This window comes from Aspergillus piperis (genome assembly GCF_003184755.1).
Source record: "Aspergillus piperis CBS 112811 unplaced genomic scaffold BO85scaffold_4, whole genome shotgun sequence".
In the NCBI taxonomy this organism is placed as follows: Eukaryota; Fungi; Ascomycota; class Eurotiomycetes; order Eurotiales; family Aspergillaceae; genus Aspergillus; species Aspergillus piperis.
The window spans coordinates 1526264-1547721 of record NW_020291594.1 but is presented as its reverse complement, the minus strand read 5'-3'; the positions used below and the strand labels follow the sequence as shown (position 1 = coordinate 1547721).

The following is a 21458-nucleotide window of genomic DNA, read 5'->3' as shown; positions in this document are numbered from 1 at the left end:
CTAGTCTCATCATAAACTGCTACATCAAACAGATTATAGTTGATATTAGTGAGCTATCCATTCCATGACACCCACATAGGTACTTTGTGGCGAATGTTAAAAATGTCATCGACGATTACCTGCAGGCCTGAGGCAGAAGCGTACAGTTTTCCGGGGAAAAGCTAGCAGTGCACGTGAGCGATAAGGAGGCGATAAGCCGGAAGCGGATTAGCGCGGGGTGGTTTTTCCCACCCGCAACCGTGGAGGAGAATAATTTTGTGACTCGACGAGCAGCTCAACGCCCCGTCGCTGTGCTCCTCAGTCAGTCGAACTCGCACGCGAGAGGTGTGTCTGTGACACCTTCATCCAGGGGACTACATTGTTCCCCCTATCCAAGTACAACACTACATTCCGTTCTACCCTTCCACCTGTTTCCTAAATTCCGCACCGACCGAATACCCACAACTTCACAATGGCCTCCGACTCCACCTACTTGGCCATTCCTGGCTCTGTTGCCTTCTCCCGTTCTCGTGGTCGTGCAATTGCTGCCAGCATTGGTGCACAGGATGTCCGTGCCCAATGGGTTCATTACGTTTACCTCTCCCAGCCGCTGGACGCTCCCCAACAAGGTGTCTTGGAACAGCTCCTTCACTATGGCGATATCACCGACGTCCCGCCCTCGTTCAGCGCTGAAGATGGTCCTTCCGATGTCTTCCACATCTTCCCCCGCACTGGTACAATCTCCCCCTGGAGCTCTCAGGCTACCGGTATCTCCCATGTTTGTGGTCTGCGCAAATACGTCAACCGCATTGAGCGGGGTATGAAGATTTCCTGCCTGCGCGCAGGCTCTGGCGAGTACAAGTCGGGATACCAGGACATCTTGCACGATCGGATGACTCAGGTCATCAGTGAGGAAGAGCCTGACTTGCACCTGATGTTCTCTGAGCATAGCCGTCTGCCGCTCGAGACGATCCCCCTGCACGGAAGTGGCAAATCTCCCAAGGAGGTCCTGCAGGAGGCAAACAAGCGGCTCGGATTGGCTCTTGAAGAGTCCGAAATCGATTACCTGGCTGAAGCCTATGGTCCCAATGGCCCTATTGCTCGCGATCCGACCGATGTCGAGCTGTTCATGTTCGCTCAGGTCAACTCCGAGCATTGCCGTCATAAGCAGTTCAACGCATCGTGGGTCATCGACGGAAAGCAGATGCCTAACAGTCTGTTTGCCATGATCCGCAACACCCACAAAAAGCATCCAGAGTACACTGTCAGTGCCTACAGCGATAACGCTGCTGTCCTTGAAGGAGACGAATCCGCTTTCTGGGCTCCCAATTCGGCCACTGGTGAATGGAACCACACTAAGGAACTTGTTCATTTCCTGGCTAAGGTCGAAACACACAACCACCCCACAGCCGTTTCCCCCTACCCCGGTGCTGCGACCGGATCTGGTGGTGAGATTCGTGATGAAGGTGCCGTGGGCCGGGGTTCGAAGCCCAAGGCTGGTCTCTCTGGTTACTGTGTTTCCGATCTCCTCATCCCGGATCTGAGGCAACCTTGGGAGCTCGATGTCGGTAAGCCCAACCACATCGCAAGCAGTCTGGACATCATGCTCGAGGCACCCATCGGTAGTGCTCATTATAACAACGAGTTCGGAAGGCCCTGCATTTCCGGTTACTTCCGTACCCTCTTGACTGAGATCGAAGTTGGTAACGGCCAGACCGAGCTCCGCGGCTACCACAAGCCCATCATGATTGCTGGTGGTGTCGGAACTGTTAGACCCGACCATGCCATCAAGAAGCCCGAGGCTGTCAAGCCTGGAGCCTTCCTTGTTGTGCTGGGTGGGCCTGCCATGCTGATTGGTCTCGGTGGTGGTGCTGCCTCTAGTATTACCTCTGGTGAAGGATCTGCCGACCTTGACTTCGCCAGTGTGCAGAGAGGTAACGCTGAAGTTCAGCGCAGGGCTCAGGAAGTGATCAACGCATGCACGGCTATGGGTGACAACAACCCCATCAAGTTTATTCATGATGTTGGTGCTGGAGGTCTTTCCAATGCTCTTCCCGAACTGATCCATGACTCTGGTCTGGGAGCCACTTTCGAACTTCGTGAGGTGGACAGTGCCGACAAGAGCATGAGCCCCATGCAGATCTGGTGCTGCGAAGCTCAGGAAAGATATGTGCTGGCCGTTGGCGAGGAGAGCATGAACAAGTTCACTGCTATTGCTCACCGTGAGCGTTGCGGTTTCTCTGTCGTCGGCCGTGGTGGTGGCACGTCGGAGGAAGAGAAGAGGCTTATTCTCTTGGACAGGGACTCCACTGAGTACCCCAAGCCCATTGATCTGCCTCTCTCTGTCCTTTTCGGAAAGCCTCCGAAGATGACTAGGGTCGTGGATTCCCGCAAATTGAAGCTGCCCGCTGTGGATGCCAGCCTCACCACGTATCTCCCATCGATGGCCTCCAACAACCTCGAACTCATTGGTGAAGCCGCGAACAGGGTCCTGTCTCTCCCTGCTGTTGGCTCTAAGTCTTTCCTCATCACCATCGGTGACAGGACGGTCGGTGGTCTCACTGCCCGCGACCAGATGGTTGGCCGGTGGCAGACTCCTGTTTCCGACGTTGCTGTTACTGCCACGGCGTTGGTTCAGGGTGTTAAGACCGGTGAGGCCATGGCCATGGGTGAAAAGCCCAGTCTTGCTTTGATCTCCCCCGCGGCTTCCGCGCGCATGGCAGTCGCAGAATCTCTTATGAACATTGCTGCCGCTGACCTGGTCGACCGCCTGAGCCGTGTGAAGCTTTCCGCCAACTGGATGTCGGCTAGCAACCACCCAGGCGAGGGTGCCGCCATTTATGAGGCTGTTGAGGCCATTGGTATGGATCTCTGCCCCAAGCTTGGCATCAGCATCCCTGTTGGAAAGGACTCTATGTCCATGAAGATGAAGTGGAAGGATGAGGCTTCTCAGGAAGCCAGAGAGGTTACTGCCCCCATGTCTCTAGTCATCACTGCCTTCGCCCCTGTTGGCAACTTCCGGAAGACCTGGACCCCTGCCCTTCGGCGTCCCGAGGAGGTTGGCGAAACTGTTCTCATGTTCGTTGATCTTTCTTTCGGTCGGAAGACTCTTGGTGGTTCTGCTCTTGCTCAAGTCTTCAAGCAGGTTGGTGACGAGTGCCCTGACGTGCGTGATGTTGAGATCTTCAAGGACTTCTTCGATGCTACGCAATCTTTGCAAGACGCCGGTATCGTTCTGGCCTACCACGATCGCTCCGACGGTGGTCTGTTCACCACTCTTGCGGAGATGATGTTTGCTGGACGCTGCGGTGTTGAGATCATGCTCGACAACATTTGCTCCAGCTCCAGCACCAAGGATGTTGTGGAGACTCTTTTCACTGAGGAATTGGGTGCCGTGTTCCAGGTCCGCAAGGAGCACGAAATTCAGTTCCGCTCTTGCTTTGCCACCTGCGGTCCTCCTGCTGGTCTGATCCACAAGATTGGACGTGTCTCCGAGAAGCCGAAGACGAACCTTACCATCTACCACAAGCACACCCTGGTGTACCGCAACAGCCGCGCCAACCTCCAGCAAACCTGGGCCACCACCTCCTACAACATGCAGAAGATCCGTGACAACGCTGCTTGCGCCGATCAGGAGTTTGCCAGCATTGCCGACGATGCCGACCCTGGTCTGTCCTGGAACCTGACCTTCGACCCGAAGGACAAGGCCCTGCCTTTTATGACCAGTCTGACTCAAATGTCCCCCTTCAGCAACAAGCCCCGTGTTGCCATTCTCCGTGAACAGGGTGTAAACAGTCAAGCAGAGATGGCCTTTGCTTTCAGCAATGCTGGCTTCTCTGCTGTTGACGTTCACATGACCGACATCATCTCCGGCCGTGTATCCCTCTCCAGCTTCGTTGGTCTCGCCGCCTGCGGTGGTTTCTCGTACGGTGATGTCCTGGGTGCTGGTCAGGGTTGGGCCAAGTCTGTCCTGCTGCACGAGAACACCCGCAACGAATTCCAGTCCTTCTTCCAGCGTCCTGACACTTTCGCTCTTGGTGTCTGCAACGGTTGCCAGTTCCTTTCCCGTCTTAAGGATCTGATCCCTGGCGCTCAGAACTGGCCCAGCTTCGAGCGGAACGCCAGCGAACAGTACGAAGGTCGTGTCTGCATGGTCCGCGTCTCCGACCCCAATCCTTCCCGCCCCAGTGTCTTCCTGCACGGCATGAACGGCTCCTCTCTCCCCATCGCAGTCGCCCACGGAGAGGGTCGCGCCTCGTTCGCTCCCGCTTCCGGCACCACCCCCCAATCATTTGTCAACGACGGCGGTGCTGTCGTCCAGTATGTCGACACTGCCACCCTCAAGCCGACCATGAAGTACCCTGCCAACCCCAACGGCAGTCCCGAGGGTATTGCGGGTATCCGCAACGCTGATGGTCGTGTCTTGGCTATCATGCCTCATCCCGAGCGTACTGTTCTGGGTGGTATTGCCAGCTATCTGCCTAGCAAGGCTGAGGAGTGGGGTGACATTGGTCCTTGGGGCCGTGTCTTCTACAGCGCCAGAAGATGGGTTGGTTAAATGGGTAGCCTATACTCTACTCTTTTCCACTTTTTTTTTCTTGGCCCCCTCTCTTCATATCTCAAAAATTGGGGATGCTTTTGTCGAATGCCTGCTATATCAGTGGCGAGAAAATGTACGGCGCATGTTATTGGCTTTTACGATATAAATTATACTATGAACTTTTTTCCCTATATTAAACTTGATGCATTTACGATGACATGTTGTGAAATAATCTCTTTTTGCCTACCTTGCAAATACTCTATCTACATAGGAAATAGGAATCAGAATGTGATCTTTTTTTCAATAATCACGTGGGACAAAGCTCTTCTGCAGTGGGGGCTTTTCAATATTATCCGCTCCCTACATGGTGGTCTCTCGGCATTACATTTTACGATCAAATAAAACGTGGCAACCTTCATGTTTGAACGGGAATATCGAATATATTAGCATTATCTGGCATGTTAATGTGAAAAATGTACCCTTTGTTACATTATGTAGTCAAACCTGGACCATCATTGCAATCAATAACACAAGAAGTTTCAATTTCCGGGTATCATAAACCTATCCTATCCTAACCATTTCCCAAAACCCCCCGCACAAGAAGAGATTACAGCACAAGAGTCTGCTGCTGACCGCTTGCCTTCCTCCATTCCAGCTTCTCGGCCAGTATCTCCCAACTTAGTTGGCCATCGACACGCCCTACACCCCTCAGACCAGCCACAATGAACGCTAACAGACGATTGAACTTGTCTTTGATATCTCGGAGTCGTTGCATGTAGTGCGTTTCGTGAAACGAGGCAGCGAGGTTGTCTTCGTCTGCGTCGGAATCATCGTCATCGTCATCGTCCTCATCGCTTGGGTCATCCTGGTCAGGTTCAGAGTACTGTGCATTCTTGCGATGCATAGATTTTGCGCTCTTAGTAGCGGTGGGCGTCGGGTCGAGGTTATGGTCACCATAGCGTGAGTTTTGGATGTCTGCGAAGCTGACGCAGAGGTCAAGGATGGTGATGATAGCTTGGTGAAGAGCATTTAGGTTGGCGGATAAGAGGCATTGTTCCTCTAGGGAGTGCATGAAGGAGCGATGCGCCGCTATCATGGCGTCCACGTCTGCAGAAGCAGAAAGGTCTTTTCCCAGGGAATGCGCCGCTGCAGAGATGACAAAATCCGTCATGTGACTGTATACAACGTTCAGAAACCAGAGCATGTTGTGTCTGAGAGCGTAGCTCAGCGTATTGTTCCTTGAGTCTTGGATCTTATCGGATTGGTTATTGTGCTGCAGTCGTTGTTTTACTATTGTGTGTTTGGCTCTGCGGAGTTGCATGAGGAATGTAGAGATTCGCCGGTAGCCCAAAAGAGTATCCTTTGTGATTATATTGGCTACAGGCCAAGGCAAGATGTAGTCGAATGAAATGGCGTCCAGTACCTTGACCGAGCGGCTGCGGCTAACTGCATTGCTGTGTGCTTCTTTGGGTGTTCGGACAATAAGCCTAGAAGGATCGATGAATGGCAGGGTACTGAAGGCGCTTTGGGCCACTTCAGTGAGCAGGAATCGATCGCTCCAAGTGCCTTTCCCTCTATCGATGAGCTCGAATATCTTGCTATCGATTGGTCCGAAGATGCTCATATCTCTGCCGAGATAGATATACTCGAGTCCTTGGAGTGACGTCCATAAGCCACATTTCTGGCCAAGCTCTCTCCTTAGCAGAGCCGAAGTGTGGCCATGATTTTCATCGACTAATCTTCCGAATGAAGACTCGAGTAGGACGGAGAATGGGAGGCAGAAAGAGGATGAGTCTGGCGGTAATACTTCGTTCAGCGTTAAGGAGACCTTCCTTGGGCTCTCGTCGTCCTCGGTCGTATTCAGATGTCGCAGAAAAACCATGTTTTTGCCAGTTATGAAGATCTTGTGTGCAAAAGGTTGGATAAACTTCGGCAAATTCGGGAGCATCGATGCCTTATCCAATGCGTACCAGTCATGCCATAGCGTTCGCAGGTCACTGTCGTTTTGATTGTTGCATATGAAAAATTCAGCTGCAGAGTCATCCAACTGGCCTTTTTCCATCCACATACGGATGGGATGTGCATAGGTTTCGAAGCATGAGAAGAACAACTCAGCAAGTGTCTCGAATATGCCATCGTCGCCAGCAGCTTGTGTCAGGCACACGAGATCATAAAGTGAGTCGAGGCATTGCGTAGCAGTATCTGAAGTGCTAGGCATTAGGCTAGACACAAGGTCAGATAACATCAAAGGCAGTCTGGACTCCTGCCAAACATCCTCAGAGAGCTGCAGAAGACTGATGGACACAATTGACGCCTGAGCAAGGTACTGGTGTTGCACGTTAGATAGAAACAAGTCGAACTTTCTTAGACAGCTCTCCAGGCCCCGGTGAAACGTTTGCATATATGGAATATCCTGTGGCGCGTTGCAAAATTGCCTAAGGACGTCCAGTTTCGCTCCTGTCGAGCTGAGTGATCGCATTAATGAGAGGAATGCCTCATTTGACAGGTCTGCAATGGTGAATCTTCGGTCTATTTCGATATTACCATCAACTCGCCAAAACAGAGACGTAGGGAGACCTTGCAACATGAATATGGTTTCCCTTACTACCTGAAGCTCGGTAATAACTTGAGAAGCGGGACCAGCCTTGTCAGTGACCGGACTCTCCTTGTCTCTCCAGAATTGTGCTTTAGCAATCGAATCAATGAGTTCATCATTTTCTCCAGAGGTGAAGACTTCGTCAGGGATCATATAGTCCTCCTCTGTTGTGACAGACGTTTCTGGCTGATTGCGTGTATGGTAGCTGTCAGTGGACACTGATGCAAGGTCCTCGTCAGAGGAATCAGCGCCATAATCTACATCTTCCCAGATATTCTCGCCACAATATGCTGATCCAGCGGCGTCCAATTCATCCCAGACAAGTGCTTTCGCTTCCTCTCTGGGCTTGGCTGCTACCACTTGATCTACCCTGGACCGCTGCGCAGGGCGGTCTGCCAGCTGCAGCAGTAAAGATAGAATTTCGGGGAACCATGAGCTTTGGTGCTCTTGCAGCTCCGTTAGTCGGATACGCAAAGCATCAGCCAGCTCATCCCTACAAAGGACTTGGAATTTCTCCTGCAGCCCTTCAAGTTGGCTGGCGACGGCGAATTGATCCGTGCGCGCATAAGCATGCGACTTGAAAGTGTCTTCAGTCCGACGTTTTAAATTCCTGAAATGTGGAGTGTCCTGGACAGGAGCGTCAGCATGAGATCTGCTTTACATTATGGGCTTGGGTGCAATGCCTTTCTATCGGACTTCGCAACGGCTATAATTAGCTCGTCTGTCAGCGCGCTCACATTGGCTGCGACGGCCATGGTAGGCCATGGAGCAAGCGACAATTGCGGAAACTACTGAGATGGGACTAGATAGATCGAACACACAAAGTCTCCATTATTATTGCTGGTTGCCAGGAGGTGGTTACGCGGCGTGGGCGGCAGATCGGAGACAACTAATGGCTGACGACTTGCCATCTTGGGCATGTGGTCACGCTAGGCCCGATGGGGGAAGGCGGCAAAGAATCCAGAGTCGCGGCGGCGGCGATAGCAACTCAAGTAGACTCCCAAGTCTCCCTCTTGGTCTCGCCAGCTCTCCTGTCGCTCCTTCTCCTGCCATCTCTTCCTTCGGGGTTCGCTGACAGGCAAGATGGCTGTCGCAAGGCCCATTCGCATGCTCGGTGCCTCGTGCATCATCCTCATCCTCTTCCTGATTTTCCAGATGAACAAAACGCCCGTCATTAGTAAGGGGCCATACGCAACACAGCCGTATGAGGGCATAACTTCAGATCCTCTCAAAGAGCGTACGCTACCCCAACGTCATTGTCTTGCCTTCTTTCGCATCATCTCTATTACTTCTGCTAACTCACTTTCTCGCCTTCACAGCAACTGGAGAACCGACAGGCCACTTATGGCGTGCGACAGATGGCGACTATTCTCCCGACAGCGCCGACTCCCCTCGGGCCAGCGCGGCACTGATCTCTCTCGTCCGCAACGAGGAGCTTAACGAGCTGATTCCATCCATGCGTGATCTCGAGCGCACCTGGAACAGCAAGTTCAACTACCCCTGGATCTTCTTCAACGATGTGCCGTTCACTGAGGAATTCAAGAAGCGCACACAGGCGGAAACCAAGGCGAAATGCTACTACGGTAATTAGACACCAATCCAATCCGACTGACATTGATTGTCTAACTTTCCGTTGCAGAGCTGGTGCCTAAGGAACACTGGGAAGTCCCTGAGTGGATCAATTGGGATCTCTTCAAAGAGTCGGCGCAGATCCTGAAGGAGAAGAACATCCAGTATAGCGATAAGGTCTCCTACCACCAGATGTGCCGCTGGAACAGTGGCCTGTTCTACAAGCACCCCGCTCTTGCCAAATACCGTTACTACTGGCGTGTCGAGCCCAAGGTCAAGTTCTTCTGTGACGTGGACTACGACGTTTTTCGTTACATGGCCGACTACAACATCACATACGGTTTCACCATCAATCTTTTCGACGCTCCGGAGAGTATTCCATCTCTTTGGCCCGAGACCAAGAAGTTCCTCGCCGCAAACCCCTCCTATGTTTCGGACAACAACATGATGAACTGGCTCACTGATGACCAACTCCGCCCGGAGCACACCGAAGGAGGAAATGGTTATTCTACCTGCCATTTCTGGTCCAACTTCGAGATCGGAGACATGGAGTTCTTCCGGGGCGAGCAGTATTCTGCTTACTTTGACCATCTGGATCGGTCTGGTGGTTTCTTCTACGAGAGATGGGGCGATGCTCCTGTACATTCCATTGGTGTTGGTCTCTTCGCGGACGCAGCCAAGGTTCATTGGTACTTTAAAATGCCCCGAATTTTTCCGTGGCTATCTTGCTTACGAGTTTGTTTTGATCAGGTTCCGTGACATCGGTTACAATCACATTCCCTACTACAACTGCCCCAACTCGCCGAAGTGTTCCGGCTGCACACCTGGCAAGATGTATGCTGGTGAATCTTGGCTGGCTAAGGAGGATTGCCGGCCTAGCTACTTCCATCATGTCGGAACACACTAGACGTGCTGGCACAAATTAATGCTGCATTTGATTCGAATTATATGTGCATAATAGCGGCGCAGACATTCTCCGCGGCCTTGAAACCGATTCTGCAACAGGTGCAACGAACAGGTATCGTTCCCCTGGCGCATAGGCGTTATGATCTCGGCCTCGGAACCTGGGGGGGTTCACCCCGGTAATAGAGATCTCGTGTCGTCCAGTATTGCAGGTTGCCTACGCAGACCTCAATGCAAGTGTCAATCACGGCCTCATTTCATTCTTCCATAACATACACCTTCATGACATGAGTCATTCAAAAACCAATATCAGAATTTCGGCGGCGTTTGACGGCTTGATTTCTTTTTTTTCTATATTCTTCCTTTCATGTTGTTCCTACTATTTATAGTCTTCGTTGTGTTATCCTACCTTGAAGAGGATCGCTGGAGCGGGCCTTGGCTGTATCTATATATTTCATGATTCTCATACTGCTTCACGCTATCGACGCAATAAAAGACTCCTGAATACATCAGATTAGATGCTGCTGTTTCCCACGGGTTAGCGTTATGATTCGCCATTTTGTCCTCACATTGGTCAGAGCGCTATTGTCTTCATAGTTACTGCTCCGGACTGTCCCACCCAGTTTAACCCCTCCGGAATCTAGATTGAGGTTATTGATGGAATGGAAAAGAAAATGACACCCTCTTATTTTCCGCACTATCACCAATAATACAGAGTACAGATAAATGCTCACAAAATTTATAGTAGCACTGGTATAGAAAAGCACGCGTGCACCTCCATTCCACCCCCAGACAGTCAGGAAGTCGGAAGCAGATGGCGTTAATCAGAGACGGCCCACCGAATAGATCAGCGACTTCAATCGATTCCAACTGCACTCTAGAGTATGTATACAGCTTTCCTATCACAATTGACGGGGGAAGGAGCAAAATGAAACATGACGAGATATATGTCGGGACGTGCCGTTTACGCCTCCTCGGGGTAGAGCTCCTCACGGAGAGCAACACCCAGCTCCTGGCGGAGACCCTCAAGGGCCTCAAGGTATTGCTTGTACTGCTCCTGGGTCTCGACCTTGGCCTTGACACCTATTTGTAGAAAAGGAAGAGAAATCGTAAGTTCAATTGTCATGTAGAGGGAACGGTAATGAATGGGGGAGGAGAAAGCGCACCCTCGAAGATCCGGACAGCGGTGGGGTAGTCGTTGACGCGACGAGCAGCCTTCAGAGCAGCGGTGAGGACCTCAACGGAGGGAACGAGATCGTAGGCGAAGCAGTTGTTGAGATTACGCTGGATGGGGAGAAAAGTAACTTGTTAGCAAGGGTGTCTGATATGGCGCCAAGGGAGTGCGGACAGTCCGGTTTTATCTGCCAATGGCAGCTTTGCTGATTATATGGGGCAGGGAAATGATAGGGACGGATTGGAATCGTGCGGCATGGGCAGATTAGCTTACCTGGAGCTCGAAGACATCCTGAACACCGTCGAATTCCTTCTCGAATCTACCAGAATATTGGGGTTAGTTATATGGGTGAAACTCGCGGGTTGGTGTTGTATCATCAGGAAAGATGTGTGAATTGTCTCGGAGGCTGGTGGTGGGAAGCCCTGGGATCGGGGATCGTGCAACGCAGGGAGCGTCGGAACCCAATGGCTTCACGGAAGGTAATTGCATACCTGGCAGAGAACTCCTCGTATGTCTCGTCCTCGTGGTGACCGCCGAAGCGCTTAGCGGAGGTGCTGAAGCTGGGACGGGCGATAGCCAGAGCAACGGGGGCCTGCACCCGGGGACGGGGCAATTGAGCAGCTCTGATGAAGCCGGAAGGGCGGACGGCGCGGGTCGCGACGCGGAAGACGGAGATGGGCGACATGACGAGAGGAGGGTGGGTTGTGGAGGTGGACGAATGGACGTGGGTGAGGGGAGATCAGGACGGGCGAGGTGTTGACGAAGTTCGAAGTCTGAGGTTCTGCCGGCTACGCTAGGATTTTGCGGGTGGTGTGAGGTTGTTGCTGCCTCAGGCCAGCAGTCAGGTCAGCCCGTCATTGATAATCGCCCGCTTCTCTTTTGCGGCTTGCGGCTTTCCCGTTCGCGCCCGAGTCCGCTGATACCTCAGGCAGAAATAGGCATGCTGTCATTCGCTGCCTCAGGTCTCTTCCCCATCCGGATTTTTATATGCCGTTGATGATTGGCGGATGTCGATGAGCCCTGATTGTTGGTTCTGATTGGCTGGTTAGTCCATGCCTCGGAGTGAGTAGGACAAACATGACTAATCACCACCGAACAGGTTATCAAACAAGGTCATCACTGTATCAGATTCAGGGACTTGAGCCTGAGATGAAGGTTCTCCTGGTGGTCCGCGTCCCGGGACTCCAACTGCGATCTTTTGAGTTTACACCCCCATGTGGCGATCCTTATATCTCCTCCAAGCCTCAAATTTGAATCAATCCTTTTTCTCCAATGTAATCTACTAAACTTGATGCTGCTACTAGCAAGGACTGATGCTCCTATGTGGTACTGATCGAACCAGCCGTCCCCGTTATATATATTTGGTTTGACTCGGAGTTCGGAGTAGTACAACGTCACGGTTTGTTGACAGGGCTTCCCGAAAACCAATGGAATGCGTCAGACATGTTTTACCTTGAATTTAGATATCCTTGTAAAGATCTAAGACCATGCGCATTGCACACATTGGAAATCTGGATCGATCGGGTTTCAGAAGGTTGCGGCAAGTGCCCTGGGGACCCTGGTTATCGGTTTCAATTTACCATTAAAGCTTGCGCCCGTTCAAGTTCCAAAATTGAGACGAAATAATTCAATGTCTTGGCAATAGGCTATCCTAGCACGTAATCACGCTTTCTGCCCAGATTGATTAACTCTTTATGTCTGTATTGAGGCTGATGAAGAATGTACAGTATGTATCTAAGCGAGAGGCAGACCAAGCATGTGAACGGGAAAGTGAGGTGGTCTGTGATTTCCCCAGAAGGTCGAACATGTTTGACGGAACCAGTGAACTGCCGACTATTAGTGGCCAGATTGATACATCCCAATCTAATTTGAAACGGCACATCTGGGGCACACCCCTCTCAACGTGCCTGGCAACTCCATCGATATGCAGGAAATGTTAAGCTTGAGGAGAAGATTAACAGACAATTACGCTGAACGCAATTAAGCCAAGGACTGTAGCGGCGGACACAAAATTCAGTGCCTGGGAGACCCGGAGGCCGGAAGGCACATGATCGCCGGGCCCTAGAGCAAAATGCCCCTTTTCAACCGCTGGCCGAGGCTGCACTAGTCCGCATTCGGACCCTGCGGGCGCGCCGGGAAGCCCAAAAAAAAGACACGCGGATTGATCCTCCTTCCATTGCAAGGCAGGCCAGCTCTTATTCCACCCTCTCCACCTTTCCTTCTGCTTCTTTTGCTTCTTCCCTCCCCTTCTCCTTCCTCTGTATCCCCCTCAATCTCGCTTGCTTCGCTTCTTTCCTTCCTTTTTATCCTCCTTCTCGTCTGCTTTTCTTCTTTTCCCTTCTTCCCCCCCAGTTCCTTCGGCTGTTTCGGTCCGCATTCCTGCGACCAGTTGAGAAAGCGAAAAAGGGAGCGTTCCGCTGTCATTCTTCCGGAGTTGTTTTCTCTTCGACTGCACTGTCGCATACATTGCTTCGTCTTGATACCTTGAGATTTCCTTTCACCATGGATGTCTTGCAAAGTCTGCCTTTGCCGTCAATTGACCGGCCGTTTGGCATTCACCTATGGCCTATCTTCGACAAGGCCTTCGAGCTGGTGGTGGGCTATCCCGCCAGCGAATTTCGCTTCGAAGAAGGCGTGACGCCCATGTCTACTTTCAAGGAAACCGCCGTGGCGCTCGTTGCCTACTATGTCATCATCTTTGGTGGCCGTGAGTTCATGAAGAACAGACCTGCCTTCAAGCTCAACACTCTCTTCATGATCCACAACCTTTACCTCACCCTGATCAGCGGCACTCTCTTGGCTCTCTTCATTGAGCAGCTTCTCCCTACTGTCTGGAGACATGGTATCTTTTATGCTATTTGTGATCACGACGGTGGATGGACGCGGCCTCTTATTGTTCTGTACTACGTAAGTACTCACGGCGCTGGACAAGGATTGCTCCGATCGGATCCGGTATGCTAACGACATCGCGAATAGCTCAACTACTTGACCAAGTACCTCGAACTTATCGACACCGTCTTCCTGTTCCTCAAGAAGAAGCCTCTTACCTTCCTTCATACCTACCACCACGGCGCGACCGCGCTTCTCTGCTATACCCAGCTCATTGGTTTGACTGCGGTTCAATGGGTTGTCATTGACATCAACCTTCTGGTGCACGTCGTCATGTACTGGTACTACTTCCAGAGTGCCCGTGGTATCCGTATCTGGTGGAAGGAGTGGATCACCCGTCTCCAGATCATTCAGTTCGTCATCGATCTCGGTTAGTAACCCTTTCCACCTCCGTCCTCGCTTCAACTAACCGGATTGCAGGCTTCATCTACTTCGCGTCCTACACCTACTTCTCCTCTACTTACTTCCCCTGGGTTCCCAACATGGGCAAGTGCGCGGGCGAGGAGTTCGCCGCCTTCTCCGGCATGGCTGTCATCAGCTCTTACCTCTTCCTTTTCATCTCCTTCTACGTCGCAACCTACAAGAAGGCTGCCAAGTCCGGCCGTCCCCGCCGCAACACTGGCAAGCAGGCTGTTATCGACATGGCCAAGTTCGAGGTCTCTGCGCCGCACGCTGACGCCAAGGGCAACAACAAGTCCAACGGAGCTGCTGTGTCGACCGGTCGTGCCAATGGCCCGGTTACCCGCTCCCGCAAGGCTTAAGTCCTGGGATCTCATCTAATTCATTCAGGGAAGCGCGATAGCGCATCTCTCGGTGCTTGCTCGCTCGCAACCTGCCCTTGCGAACGATGTCTCAACCCCACTTATCTTTATTCTCACGCCTCTGCCGATGTTGGCAAACTCCACGGCTTAGCGACGGAGTACCAACCACACAATGCCCTTGGATTCCACCCTTGATTTTTTCACATCCGGCACCCCAAAACTTTATATTTATTTAATGAATGACCCTGACGACCCTGGTCGCCTTGCTTTGCGACCAGCTTATGCATGTGGCACCGCTGCTTTGCAGGGAAGGCGCCAAGCTAATCCCAGCGAGGGCGTATTGGAGTGGGTGAAGTTCTCCCTGGGGATATGTCAGGCAAGAGATCTTGCACTGGCTGTTTCCGTTTCCAGGCTGTATTCTAGATGTTTTTCTACTTCTTCGGGCAGTCGTTTGTGCGCTGCTGGACGTTGACCTTTCCGACGCGATTCCTAGTGGAGCGGAGCATTATAGACGATAAGGTCAACGTAAATGTAATCATGGTTATGTGTCTTTGTTTTTAATTGATCTTTACCTGTACATAATTGATTACTAATAATCAAAAATGCATGGTTCTGTTTACCACACGTGTTAGGTATGGGTGCACAATTGGTCTTGGGCGTCAAGAACGAAGGAGCGTCGAAGGAGGATTGGGAGGATTTGAGCAACACGACGGCTGGCTATTGAAAGCCATCGGACGGCGTGTTAAACGGCAAAAACGAGAAACGGCTGGGCGGGCAGTCATTCAATTGACTGACTATATGGTAAGACTGCGGGTGGTTGGGTTGATGTGCCATTTGCCCATCGATTAAGCACATTTATCAATAGTTTTCCTGAGGGCAACGGGCGGTCAACAGGCTCCCTGTTTTTGAGCTTCGGTGGATGGCCGAACAATTGAGGTCGCTTGTGGGTATGACAGCATGACAGGGCGCAATATCGCGATGTTAGTCGCTAGGAGATCGGAGTTGCTGGAAAGGCGGGATCGACCCTCGAAGTTACTCCGAGCCGAGATCGTCATGTCAACTATCTATCATGGCTCTCGATGGCCTTTCTCCACCTCCCTCTCAGCTTCCTGCTGACAATCAGGTACAATATGCATATGATTCTCAACCTTCTGGAGCATTCTGCTGAGCGGAAATATCTAAACTCAGTTATAGGTGATTTATTATCACTTACCGGTCAATTGTTAATCTGGTCTGAAACCGAAGGGCAAATACTGTTGTAAGTGACTATTGCTACTATGTATAGGCGCCATAATCTAAGCTCTAAGCCCGACCCGGGAGTGGCTCCAATGGGCTGAAAGCTTATCACTGCCACCTCGACTTCTCGTGTCCATTGCTCCTGTGAATCCCTCGATCTTGCAGTCGGCTGGAGCCGTGGATCCTGCGCAGATCCAATGGTTCATGCAGCTAAAGTGACAGTGTCCTTTCTCATCTGCCTAATATCTCCACTCTTTGCAGAGTACGCTGTCTTGCTACCACGAGCTGGTCTACCTAATTACTTGGTCCGTGTGGGATCGCCCAATAGACGATGCCAATGGCTTGGACTATGAGATCTAGACGCAGTAGTTTGGGGTTTAGCCTGCCTAGTTGCTATTTTCTTTTTCACAATGGCCAGCGATGCAGAGCCGTATGGGTCCATTGCTGCATTGATGCCAGAGTCCGATACGGCTTTGGTGATGATTCTGTTGAGGATCAACATGAGTAGAGCAGAGCACTGACCTCGTTATTGCGCTTCTTCGAGGATCTTCACGTTCGGATGAGAGGAGCTCAGTGATCCGAAGTATCCAGACCATGATGCCATGGGCTCTGGGAACAGCATAAAAGGGCCCTCGATTCCTGCCCTTCTGTCTGTATTCCATCCAGCATCACAATCGCATTATCTCTCCAATCCTCTACAAAGAACACTTTCACTTTAGTTTTTATAACTAATCTTTACCACTACAACCGACACCATGCGTTTCTCCGTCATCTCTGTTTCCCTCCTCTCCCTCTTCGCCTCCTCGGCTCTGGCTATCCCCGCCGCTTCTGGCGCCCTGAGCTGCAGCGATGTCAGCTCTGAGCTCTCTGGCTACGAGCAGCGTCTCGCAAAGGCCACCGACACCAGCTCTCCCAAGTACCAGGCCGCCCAGAACCTGATCGACTCTGCCAAGAACCTCGAGTCTGCCGACTGCGGAAGCTCCAACAAGAGATCCTACTACCCCCCCGAGAGCACCGGTCTCGTTGGAGAGATCCTGAACGCTGTTGACTCGCTCGTGAGTATCCCATCCATAACATAGTGCCGGTTTATGATATCCCATCTGACTCGACTTGGCAATCTAGCTCCAGGCTCTCGGTCTGTAAACGACCAACCTATCACCGAGAAGCGCGACTCTCGACGTCGCGCCTGGGATCGTCCCGATCAAGTTCCCTCGCAGAGTCGCCGGACGATGGAGGGATGCGATGTTCAGGATGACCTCGGTATAGGTTTTTTCCTGAAGGGTTTCCCTATATCACAATGCAAATGCAGGGGTCAGGGATCTGAATGGAATAATGGCGATGTTTCCTATGTTAATAATGGAGATGTACGGGTATAGCTAATAATAACAACCTGTCTACTGAACTGTTTTGCAGAAAAGCGTAGCGAATTGTACCTTCCGCTTAGTTGTAGGATTGTTTTTGGTAATATCCGGTCCGGTAATATCAATCTGATCTGACACATGCTCTTTCCTATAAAAGAGCATGAGCGTAGTCATGAGTCACTTTCATTGAATGGGACCTTGCGCATTTGTCGAAAGTTAGATAGAAATCTTGTGCTAATATGAATGAATTGAAGATGACACGATGTTGTTAGTCAACTAACTAAATGTTGTCATCTAGGAGGATGCCGTGAAGTCGCTGCCAACAAAACAAACCAAGAATACTAGATCTTCGAAACAAAGTTAGAATGTGCGCAAATATACACATTTTTCAATGAGTGCTGTTGCATGCTAAGAGGCATAAATACTACTACCCCATTTCCAGATCTGGTAAGAGCATACAAACCTCCACATCAGAAGTATACCACACTACCTCCTGCCACCTTCACAGCTCGATTGAAAACAGTTGTTCCATCATTGTCATCAATAAGATCGTTAACATGCATTCTTACAGATCCCACGTGATCAACCAAAACGAACAGAACCCATCATCACTGGACTCGCTTTGTGAGTTTCTCAACACTCCTCGGTCAGACCAACAAACTAGTCGACTGGGAGTGCTAGAGTTCACCCATCCGAACTGTTTACCTGTTTATCGCAAGATTGACCATCAGTGCTTGTTGCGCGACCTTGTCTCTGAAGAAACAAATATCGCAGGGCCATGTTCGCTGTATTGCCGAATTGTACTGGTCGAGAATATATCACGTGGTATTGTGGAAATTCTGGGCTCGACCCTGGATATTGATCCGTTGTTCTTCAAGGCTCATATTGGACGCAATGGCTGCTCCAAAAATCCGATGTTGGAATATGCAGATGATTCATGCCAGAAGTTCCTTACGTGCCACTACCCTCGAGCCATTACGCTGGAGGGCGTACAGGGATCTGTTGAATGTGAGAATTATGTGAGGCAAATAAACGTTGATAGGGATGCCCTCCTTCTACATTCGACTCCAGAAAACACATTCAATGCGCTCATTCAGCATCGCTGCTCCGTCTGGGTAAAGGATTATAAAAGTGGTGGTTGGCTTGGTATGTCTATCGTTATATATTCTAGTATTGTTTATTCTGAAATAAAACGCTAACAGCAACAGCCCTGATCCTAGTTGACCCTCCAGTCCTCAATGGTGGTTTCCGACTCACCCCAGAAAGTAGTGCAGTGCGTCCCATTACAATCTCTGGCTGTCGACTCCTCCAGGTTGGCAACGATGACACCACCGGTACTGTCCTACCCGACGAGGGAAATCGGCTATCCGACCCTTTCAGCGAGGGAGATAGTTCATCTTGTCCTCCTCGAGACGGACTATTTGATGATCTCATTTACTACTGGACGAATAGACCCGCATCGTTCTTCGACTTCACCAGACCCCCGATGAGTTTTCTGGCTTACTTCCCCATCCAGATCGCCCTCGCTGAATGGAAGAACAGCAACATTGCAATGGTCCTGTTTCTCCGACACTACGACTCGGAACTGATCAGAAGGGCAGTCAGAAAGAAGCTTGCCGAAACCAAGAACAATCTTGAAGACTGCACCCGTCCGCCCAAGCAATCTGAGTCTAGCGTCTCGAACTTGACAGGCTTCCGCCGCTGGTTCATGTCCACTATCAATCCTCCTCAGGTTCAGGATAAAACTACCCAGCCCCGCGAGAGCTCTAAAAAGAGAACCCGGAAAATCAATCGGTCTGACCCTATGTTCCAGACCTTCATGACCATGCGAACTTGGATCATGCCCATTATCACGCAGGACTACCGGGATATCAAGTACCTTAGATCTCAGACATTAGCCCTTCCACCCATTATCGACTCTTATGATGCCGTTATCAACAGCCTAGGACAATTCGCCTCGGCCCTTGATACAATCTTACCCGTTGGTAAAGAGTTCGCCAATGACCGCACTAACACCATCATACCCTTCCATCGTGACCATTAACTTCTATGGGAAGTAGTCAGAACTCGTCTTTCCTTCTTTTATTCTGTGTGCGCTCGTGCTGGGTTGACTATATAGATTGGATGTTTAACTTTAGTACTTTGGTTAAGCAGTAGGTTTGCTGAAATAGCTGATAATGGATAATATAATTGTTACTTTGTTCTTGACCTGACTAATCCTACAATAAGCAAAGAAGGTTATTAAGCAATTTGATGTATTATAACCATGCACCGTGTAGCTCCTCTGTGATATCTAAAGCAGCTTAGCAGCCTGCGTAAACCACTAGAGTTCATAGCCATACACAAGGGATAGAAGTAGAATCCCCACCCACTCCATCTCAGACACTGACATCATTAACTATTCCAACCACGATTAACCAGAAACATCTGTCACATCGAACATTCCCTCCATAGACAAAGACGTGACCTACTTTTACCCTGCAGAATGCCATACCGGTCACCTATCTATCTTCACGATCAGAGATCCTAGGTATGTAGGATGAGTTCCCTTACCCCTCCATACCATCATCACCACCTACATACTCGATCTACCCACCTTGATTCAAACTTAACAATAAGCATAACCATCACACGATCAATCAAATCCAGGGATGGATAGATAAAGCAGACGTAAAGAATGCTTGCTACTCGCGGAGGTAGTCACTCAGTCAGTCAACCGCGTAGAATGTGCCAAGACCCAGACAGACACCTACGGAGTAGGTACCTACCTCCCTTCAACCCCTCCCTGATTTCTTATCCGCACTTGACACCTCCATCCGTCCATCCCCTCCCTCCTTCTCCTCCTCCCTTGTACAGAGAAGATAATCCAAGTAGGCTAGGCTAGGCTACTTACACGTCCAACGCACGCATGCCATTCCTCACGACCCCCCCTTCCCCTCCCCCTCCCCTTATCTCGGTAAAGCAAAAAAGAAGGAGAAAGAAAGAATCCTTCCCCACTACCCACTTACCCACCCACCACCTGTCATATCATATCATTATCCATTTGCCAAGGCAAAAAACATGGCATGGTATGGTATGTCAACCTCCTATTCTCCAACGATAAAAAAAAGCCTTCACCTCCACCTTACCCAAGTAGCAAAATCCACTTACCTAACTTAGTTTGATTCCGACGACTCCACTATAGCTGCTGCGTACACTATACCAATTGCAGTGAGTGCTAGTATGTATGGAAACTGGTGCAGTGGTATAAAACGGCCATGCATCAATTCGGTAACGGTAGCCCGCACTACCGAGACAAATTCTGAAGAAAAAACAGGGATTAGAGTCGATAGTTCAACTTAGCTACATAGCTCAAGTGGAACTGGGAGGGGGGTAACGTAGCACTAAGTAAGATGGACATGGACTGGGGCGTTCAATAGTTGCTACCCTTTTTTTATCTTGTGTGATTGTGCTAGGTAGGTTACTACTATGTGGGTGTGACGGTGGTGATGGGGGTAGTGGTGGTGGCTGTTTCTAAAAATGTCCCTCTTAGTATCATTTAGTTGTACAATAAGGACTATCTAACTACCTAGATTGGTGAAGTGCGCCGTTGGAATGACTCCACTCGACTGGTAAGTGGGTAAGGTAAGTGTTAGCATTTAGCATCTCGGTGGGTAAAGTAATCCGGAGTGTATGTCTCTATCTGTCTTTGGATTCCGGGTTTTCTTGTCTTGTGGTATAAAGATTGTTAGTGTGTGGACTGTGGAGGGACTGTGCTGAGTAGGTGGTAACGTGATGGGATGACAGTAGCACGGTACAGTATGTCTCCCCCATACCCCCCCCCTGTCCCGGCAACTTTTTTGTCTTTCACGCAGTAGACAAGACATGTAATTCTCCCCTGAGTGATATTCAGTCCGCACCCCCTCCTTCTGCCTAGCCTAAAAGGTATGTAAGCAAAATAACCCGACTCATCACATCACACAGACAGGATAATCCGCCCCCCTCCCCCAACAAGTGCAGCCACCCTCCAATTTACCCCCTCCACTTTTATTGCAACTGTCACACAAACCTAGTCTACCTACTAGGAAGAAAAAAATAGTAGTGGACACAACACCATGCAAGAAGGTTATTGTCCGAAGTTTCATCATCGAGCGTTGGCGCGCCCTCATCCATATATAGCTAACCTGAAACGCCCATTATAGCGCTAATTGGTCATTGAGACACCCGCGGGTTTGGGATCACCGGATGTTGTACCACAACAGAGGGGTTTCTTATCTGTCTGCACATAGTAAATCAATATATTGAGTACGAGAACTTGATAGGATAGGGCATCTTTGCCGGTAACCTTGTTTGGGGCTTGAACTGTGGGTGTGTGTGTGTGTGTGGGTGAATGTTTCATGACCCAGGTCTGTCGACGTAACTTTATTCGAACAGGTTCGCGCGATACGAAGCTGAATGTTGATGCGGTAGT

General features: G+C 50.5%; 7 protein-coding genes across 7 annotated transcripts; 5 read left to right on the top strand and 2 right to left on the bottom strand.

Annotated features, from left to right (window-relative positions):
- Positions 1-271: 271 nt before the first annotated feature.
- BO85DRAFT_447150 (phosphoribosylformylglycinamidine synthase) lies at positions 272-4799 on the top strand. The gene has a single exon (XM_025659659.1). It carries the CDS (start codon positions 452-454, stop codon positions 4535-4537), a length of 4086 nt encoding a protein of 1361 aa, XP_025518498.1. The 5' UTR covers positions 272-451; the 3' UTR covers positions 4538-4799.
- A 139-nt stretch (positions 4800-4938) lies between these two features.
- On the bottom strand, positions 4939-7983 carry BO85DRAFT_392481 (putative gamma-tubulin complex component GCP5). The gene is made up of 2 exons (XM_025656846.1): positions 7799-7983; positions 4939-7742 (listed from the first exon to the last, which is right to left on the bottom strand). The coding sequence occupies exons 1-2, from the start codon at positions 7868-7870 to the stop codon at positions 5127-5129; spliced, it is 2688 nt and encodes an 895-aa protein (XP_025518497.1). The 5' UTR covers positions 7871-7983; the 3' UTR covers positions 4939-5126.
- Positions 7984-8198: 215 nt separating this feature from the next.
- On the top strand, positions 8199-9591 carry BO85DRAFT_366201 (glycosyltransferase family 15 protein; the record flags this gene model as incomplete). Its single annotated transcript, XM_025655773.1, has 4 exons — positions 8199-8352; positions 8435-8698; positions 8755-9373; positions 9435-9591. 4 exons carry the CDS (start codon positions 8199-8201, stop codon positions 9589-9591), a joined length of 1194 nt encoding a protein of 397 aa, XP_025518496.1.
- Positions 9592-10551: 960 nt separating this feature from the next.
- BO85DRAFT_457392 (cytochrome c oxidase subunit VI) lies at positions 10552-11446 on the bottom strand (the record flags this gene model as incomplete). Its single annotated transcript, XM_025661514.1, has 4 exons — positions 10552-10670; positions 10754-10871; positions 11035-11080; positions 11253-11446. 4 exons carry the CDS (start codon positions 11444-11446, stop codon positions 10552-10554), a joined length of 477 nt encoding a protein of 158 aa, XP_025518495.1.
- A 1817-nt stretch (positions 11447-13263) lies between these two features.
- Positions 13264-14411, top strand: BO85DRAFT_485705 (elongation of very long chain fatty acids protein; the record flags this gene model as incomplete). The annotated part of the gene is made up of 3 exons (XM_025663340.1): positions 13264-13668; positions 13738-14020; positions 14071-14411. 3 exons carry the CDS (start codon positions 13264-13266, stop codon positions 14409-14411), a joined length of 1029 nt encoding a protein of 342 aa, XP_025518494.1.
- A 1865-nt stretch (positions 14412-16276) lies between these two features.
- BO85DRAFT_230989 (uncharacterized protein) lies at positions 16277-16891 on the top strand. The gene is made up of 2 exons (XM_025654779.1): positions 16277-16702; positions 16770-16891. Exons 1-2 carry the CDS (start codon positions 16403-16405, stop codon positions 16788-16790), a joined length of 321 nt encoding a protein of 106 aa, XP_025518493.1. The 5' UTR covers positions 16277-16402; the 3' UTR covers positions 16791-16891.
- A 674-nt stretch (positions 16892-17565) lies between these two features.
- Positions 17566-19156, top strand: BO85DRAFT_467067 (uncharacterized protein; the record flags this gene model as incomplete). Its single annotated transcript, XM_025662167.1, has 2 exons — positions 17566-18016; positions 18229-19156. 2 exons carry the CDS (start codon positions 17566-17568, stop codon positions 19050-19052), a joined length of 1275 nt encoding a protein of 424 aa, XP_025518492.1. The 3' UTR covers positions 19053-19156.
- Positions 19157-21458: the final 2302 nt, after the last annotated feature.